General features: G+C 35.4%; 1 protein-coding gene across 2 annotated transcripts; it reads right to left on the bottom strand.

The window, feature by feature from the left end:
* Nucleotides 1-1,101: 1,101 nt before the first annotated feature.
* Nucleotides 1,102-5,585, bottom strand: LOC121242977 (laccase-14-like). Of its 2 annotated transcripts, none has more exons than XM_041141024.1 (7): nt 5,357-5,585; nt 4,920-5,071; nt 4,046-4,290; nt 3,489-3,614; nt 2,458-3,046; nt 1,860-2,215; nt 1,102-1,387 (listed from the first exon to the last, which is right to left on the bottom strand). In XM_041141024.1, the coding sequence occupies exons 1-7, from the start codon at nt 5,459-5,461 to the stop codon at nt 1,251-1,253; spliced, it is 1,710 nt and encodes a 569-aa protein (XP_040996958.1). In that variant the 5' UTR covers nt 5,462-5,585; the 3' UTR covers nt 1,102-1,250. The 2 variants fall into 2 exon arrangements, with proteins under 2 accessions (XP_040996958.1, XP_040996959.1); XM_041141025.1 differs by having other exon boundaries at nt 1,375-1,748; nt 1,816-2,215.
* Between the last annotated feature and the right edge of the window lie 1,447 nt (nt 5,586-7,032).

Genomic DNA, 7,032 nt, shown 5'->3' with positions numbered 1-7,032 from the left:
CCCTTTTGGTGGTTTGGGAGGTGGTCGTCTACAAGATCTAGTCGAGTTGCCTTCGGATCGTTTCCTGCAAGGCTCGCTGCGAGAGCACCGTCGAAAGCATCCTCAACTTGTCACGCTATTTCTTCCTCAAGATCGAGGATAGTCGAGGCAAGTAAGCCCTCCTGGGGCTCGGCTTCGTGTAGCGCAATGAGGCTTCAAAAAAAGAAGATGAGCAAAGAAAAAATTGCAAATGTCGTAGGATGCGAAAAGATCTCCATCTCCCTTTGCTTTGCTATTCATTTGTACAAAAGTTTCACCATTTTTATATCTTCAAACTGTCCCTGAAGGATTTCAGTCAATTGAACATTTTCACCCTTTGTTTAATTTTTTTCAACTCTGGTCTAGAGCTTCTTCAATATTGCCGAAGTGGGTTGAAGGAATTTTTTGTTCAAAACTCAAGGTTGTGGCAAAGTGGGTTGCTGGAAGGATTTTCTGGTTGTAGAGGCAAGGTCTGTTGCGAAGGGAATTTTTTTTCCCCTTCTGTAGGTGGGTTTTCAGAATTTCATCTCTTTCACTATAGTATGATGCGGTTCAGAATTTCTGTTGAATAGAAACAGAGTAATGTTGTTAAAAAATTTAGCTTTTTCTTTTTTCTCAGATCTGGCAGGTATGCTACTTTGTATATAACTCTATTGAAATTCAGCTTTGACTGGTGTTGATCGGTTTCGACGGATTGTATTGTTTAAAACCCGATGTTGAATTTTGACCCGATAAACCTGTCTTTGTTCGGGTTGGACAAATCGGGTGTTTTGGATGGATCGGATCCCAACCCTTTATGCACAGCCCTAACTGATACAAGCCTACTGGTAAAAAGAAAAAATAAGAAATTTCTCATTGAAATCAAAATTAAGTGCTATATAACAAGGGAAAATGACCGATGAATTTCTTTATGTTCAAGTCCTTAATTATAAAGGCTTAATGCTTGCAATAGACACCGATGGAATCAACTCATGATCTTCCAAAGACATTGATAAAATCAAAATGAAGTACTAGTACTACTCTTCCTTGTCAAAAACTGACGATTAATTATTTTCCAAAGAGTTCTAATAATTAGAACCATTAATGGTAGTTGAATGTATATCATTTCAACTCCTTAATTTATTTCTTCAAGAAATATAAGTAACTCGCAACATTATTACATCGAGGCATTATTAATACTGATTGAAGCAAGCATATATAGATCCTAGAATTATAAGAAGCTTAAACTAGGTCTAGGCCGAACAAGGAGGCATATAAGCTGGTGGTACGCGCATGCTTGTATCCCTAGTGGGACCATTTGTCACTATGAACACCATGCCCATGCCCCATGTTGCATGAATTTCCAAATGGCAGTGCATAAACCATACCCCTGAAAATTACAGATTTATGTTAATTAGCTAGCTAATATATATATATATATATATATATATATATATATAAAGCTTTTAGATCGAAAAAGAGAAACTAAAGTATATATATGTTCACATATTTACTCGTGCATGTCTATATAATATGTATCTATTTTGTCATATTGATATGATCTAGGTACAAATGAAAGAAAGTAAGTTCTATGAAAAATTATACTGATTCCAAAAAGTTTAATTTGTAACCTTTGATTAGTCTTCTTTAATATAAAGCTATGGGTTTTCCTTAGATCTTTAGATGGCACTTCTCCAACGTAAATTTAAACCCTACGGTTTATGTTTTGGCAATCATGCAATTCCCTGATTTGACCTAGAATGTAGTCGATCCTCTGATGCATTGGCCCAACCGTACGCATAAATATGTCACATGTACCCCATCAATTAATAACTAGCTAGCTAGGTAGAGAACGTACGTACCCGGATTATTGGCAACAAATCTGATGGCAGCCCATCCATTCTTTGGAACCCCAATGCTGTTAACCTCTGGTGGATCAACTAAATTAAAATACTTCGGGTCAGTTTCATTGTTGAAATTCCCTGAACCTATCCCGATCATATAGAAGCTAAATCCATGCAGATGCATTGGATGGTTCTCTGGGGCGTCTGCAACATTAGTCCCTTGAAACACCAATTCAACCGCGTCACCATACTTCAACATTATCACTTTTGTCCCTTGAGTTGGGTACAGTGTGTTGTCTCCCACATCTCCTGTGAAGTTGAAAAAATATGGCGGCTCTTCTGGAAAATCTGTAGTGTAGACTCCACTCAACCTCCTGCAAACATCACAGACATGCAATATCTCTTTATATTTTTCTAATCACAAGCTTGGCATTATTCCTCCCATTTTGCAGCTTTGAGATAAGTAAATCTCCTTGCACAGCTTCAACTTCCAATACATATAGTAACAATTCTAATAATTAATGATCATAATACGCACGCGAGTACTAGCATTTCTAAGTTCCATGCATGATAAACTTTATTCTAGAGAGAGAGAGAGAGAGAGAGGCAGTATTACTTGTAATATGCTTGCAGGACAGAGATAGAGGGGGTCGAAAAGGTTATGTTGTTTAAGCTAGAAGAAAACCGATTGCCATTAGGCCCAGAACACGAAGAATTAGGGCAAGCAAGCTGGTTAATTGAAATTGTCATATAAATCCGTCGAGTGATGTCCATAGGGACATTGATCGGGTGTTCTTTACTTGCCAAGGACCTCAAGCTATTGATGAAGCTTTCAGCTGCATCTTTATCATTATAACTAGGAAGTTTTGGCATGGGAATGGATGAGGGTGCTGCATATTTCCCGTTGTATTGGAGAATTGCTGTTGTTGTGGTGTTGTCAAATGGAGCACTGGTATCAGCAAAAGGAGTCGAAGCAATGTAATAGTAACTGCGATTTTGGTTCATTGTTACCAAAACATCCATGGTTTGCCCTGGGGTTATCATTATGTAATCTGTTACAATGGGCTTGATGTATGCAGCATCTGTCCCTACAACCGTCAGATTGTGGCCAGCGATTCCGAAGAATTGTTCTTGATTCATCACGCCGTTTACTATGCGTAGAAGATAGGTCTTTCCATAGTCCACCGGTAGACGATATGTTGTCTCTGCAACATAGAAAGAAATTAATTAATTTTGATGATCCAGCACAAAATAATTATATCCAAATGGCTTGATCCATTTCTGTTGAGAAGGACAAAAGAACCATAGAAAACGATCGAGAGTACTGTACTAATGAAGAGGTAAAATGTGATCTTTTGAGGAGAGAAGCTATAAAGACACAAAGAAATTTCACAAAAATAAATTCACAAATTAAAAAGACTTTATGTGATCCGTGAGATCTATTTTATAATAAAAGTAACTTAAAAATCTAACGAATCACATCAATTTATGAAATTACTTTTATATAATTCTTATTAAAGTATTTCTCTTCAAGAATATCATTACATAACATCAAGTACTATATATGTAATTCCTGCTGTATGTTCAAATTGGACATGATCATATATGTGAAACTTAATCCATCCATAAGCATAACTGTTCAAGTACCTTTCGAACATTCGTACAAGTCTCCCGGTTGTCCGTTGATGGTATAGGCATCTGACAATTCTGGATCGCCACCCGTTGCGAGGGCCTCTTCCGGTATGGCCTTCAGATCCCCCTTAAACCATGATCCTACAGAACATTTTAAACTTCGTATGAACTATCAATTACGTGGTACTTTTTTCTTTTGTTTTTTATTTTTATTACACTAGCTAGCTATTTTATTCATGAAATTGGCCATGTGGTACTTTGTTTTGTACATGGTACAATTTGAAATCTAGGAACTGTTAGTTAATTTGGAGCATACCAAAATGATTAACACCAACACAATTAAGCTTGCTAATTTTTATCGAATTTTATAACATTGAATCAGCAAGTAATTGCCAAGAGACTGATGGCCTGATGGTATATGACTGATCTGTTCTCTAAATGAAAATTTTCCGCATGTAATTAATGCAAGCTAGCTGTACGTACATAAATGTTGTAGGACTTACAAATGATATATATCTATATATCCTTGTCCAAAATAGGAACCCATGATTGAGGTAAGAGAATTATCATACCGAGTATAATTGTTTCTTGTGCATCAGGATGTGGATATGGATAATTTGTGCCCACAGCTGGTAGAATAATAATAGCACCATGAACTGTAGCACGAGACCAGTCACTATGAGCATGCCACCAAAGAGTTCCTTCTTCATCAGAAAAGATAACCTCGTAAGTGAAGTTTGTTCCAGCTGGGATTGGGCATTGGGTAACATTTTCTGGGCCGTCATACCATGGATTCCTTGGCTGTTTCACTCCATGCCTGCATACAGAAAGAAAATGAAATTAATGCATTGATGCTTTTAGATTCATGAGTAAGAAATTCTGCTTCTCAAAATAGTATTGACTACTGAGTCCTGAAATTTGATCTAATGCATTATTTTAAGCTACGCCAATTTGTAAAAGTTTTTAGTAACATTTCTTTTTATAGGTTTAGCATTACTAGAAAAGTGTAACCCTTTCACCCGCATGCTGTGATAATTTTGAATGCTTACTTCCAAATCAGTCAGAAAATTGCTACAGTTACAATAATATTTCACAAAAGTACGTAAACTTATAAACTAACATGAATTTATGATATGTTACATCTACTTTACAATAAATTAACTTTACAATATAACATACTATATCAAGCTACATTAGCTTGTGTTTATTTTTGTGGGATTTTTTGCGGTGAAAACATTTCTTAATCATAAACTTCTCAATATGTTACCAGCCTACCTCATCATGATGAGCAATAGCTAGCTTTTTTCTTTTTTTCCCTATGATTATTATTATTCTTTCGAAATTTAAACTAATGTCACTAGAATCTCGTTTCTGAAAGAGTCCAAATTAATGGTGCATGTAATTGTCAATCACGAGAGAGACAGAAACAGAGATAATTAATAATACCAGTGGATGGTGACCCCATATAATCCTTGGTTGTGGACATTAACAAACACAGTATCCCCCTTGCGAATGGTAATTGTTGGACCTGGGAAGCTACCATTTACAACCAGGATGCTCTTTGTGCTACACAGCCTCGTATAATTTGTTTCTTTCAGCTGCAATATCAACGACATGAATCCAAGCCAAAAGATCAGAATAATGGTGATCCATATATATATATATATATATATACCGTACAAAAATATTAAGGAACATGCATTCAATTATTATAAAGAGCTCTATTCATCTGCCATCTGACGTTCATGATTCCAGGTTGCAGATATTAGTTCATGACAATATTATTGCATGCTGATCATAAGAATGAAATATATATTTACAAACCAAATAATGATATATATTTGATCACCAAAGGACGATGATCTAATTAAGTGAGTGCTTACAACAAAATCGTAGTAATGGACGTCGCCTTTGCAAAGGAGAAGCCCATTCAGAAGTGAAAGCCCTAGGAACCCCAGAATGAGATTCATCCTAATATTCAATCCCATTTTTCCAACTCTTGGTCTTAAAGAAAGACACAGTACTAGCACTCCTGCTGCCTTTCTTCTGTGTTCTTCAGCTCTCCCCCGGCCGCCACCTAAATTCTCTGCCTAGCTTGTTATCTCGAGCTTGCAAGTAAAGTCGCTATTTATAGAATTCCTTCTGCTCGATCGATCGATCGAGTTGCTCCCCACGTGGTCCTTAATTTATGATCAACTAGATTTTAGCTTATCAAAATATATTCGATCAAAATTAAATTACTGACGTCAAAAGAATTACTCAATTTAGATAAAGTGAAAAACCATGCATTTCTTTTTACACGTATAACTTATAAGAATTCACTAGAACCATGCAATATATATATATATATATATATATATATATATAACAACAACATCTAGGGGGTCCCCTAGCTATATATTATGCAGCAAGAAAATGACAACGTCGACGGGGAAACCATGCACATGACAATTATCAGCATGCAACGCTCCGGTATATATACAGGCTAGCTAACAAAATTGCCCTTAGCCTTGTACGATTCCATATTTGATATATTAAAATATATCAACTTGCAGCATTATTTTGTTACTTATTGCTAAATTCGGAAGCTGATATCAATTTCCACAAGGCTTGAAGAAAAACTTGTTGTGAAAAAGGATGGTAGAAAGTAAAACAAAATAAGAAATCAATCACACGACACAAGAATTAACGTGGTTCGACAACAGGCCTACATCCACGAAATTGCAGAGGATTTTATTCTCTTGAGGAATGTCAAAATACACTATGGAGCAAAATTACAATGCTTAGAACCGCCATACTATTGATCATAATAATCATATATATAGGGTTAGATGATGAAAGTCCTAATTATTCAATTATAACGTTATTTGCTCGAATAAAGTATTAAGTAAACTCTTTATCTGACGTTTACTCGAACAACATGTAATTATATGACCCATATAGGTATATATATATATATGTGTGTATATATATATATAAATAAGAAACTTAGAAAAAATAAATTAATATAAAAAATAGTGGCATCGCTTATAAAATTATTAAGGATACTCACATTAATTAATAAAAAATAATCTTTTGGCGATAAAAGACTAATATATAATCCTATTACCTATTAATTGAAAATGGTATACAAGAGATTATAAAATTGATCGAATAGTATTTTGCATCCTAAAACTCAAGATCTGTTTTTAAATAAAATTTCCCTTTCGTATCAAATATATTTTATTATTTTAAAATTAAGATCTCTCTTAATAATTAATTCCTCACCTGGCTAGCTAAGTACCCCATAGATGTAGAGCTGCGCTGCCTAAATATCGAATCTCTAAAGGAATGGAATGGCACACGGAATCCAGCCCCGGCCGTGATTGAGACTAGCTAGCTAGAAGGTACGAAACCACGCATGCATTTCACAAACAGCTTTTTTCCTTCACAAATAATCGTTCAGTGGAAGCATGCATGGCTGATCATCATCATCATCTGATCTTGCTGCTTAATATCACGTCAGCCAATCGTTTCGGTTTTGCTAAATTGGTTTTTATTTATTTATTATTATATTGTA

Source organism: Juglans microcarpa x Juglans regia, chromosome 8D, assembly GCF_004785595.1.
Source record: "Juglans microcarpa x Juglans regia isolate MS1-56 chromosome 8D, Jm3101_v1.0, whole genome shotgun sequence".
Lineage (NCBI taxonomy): Eukaryota > Viridiplantae > Streptophyta > Magnoliopsida > Fagales > Juglandaceae > Juglans > Juglans microcarpa x Juglans regia.
Note: the sequence above shows the minus strand (reverse complement) of the source record. Positions and strands in the feature narration are given on the sequence as shown.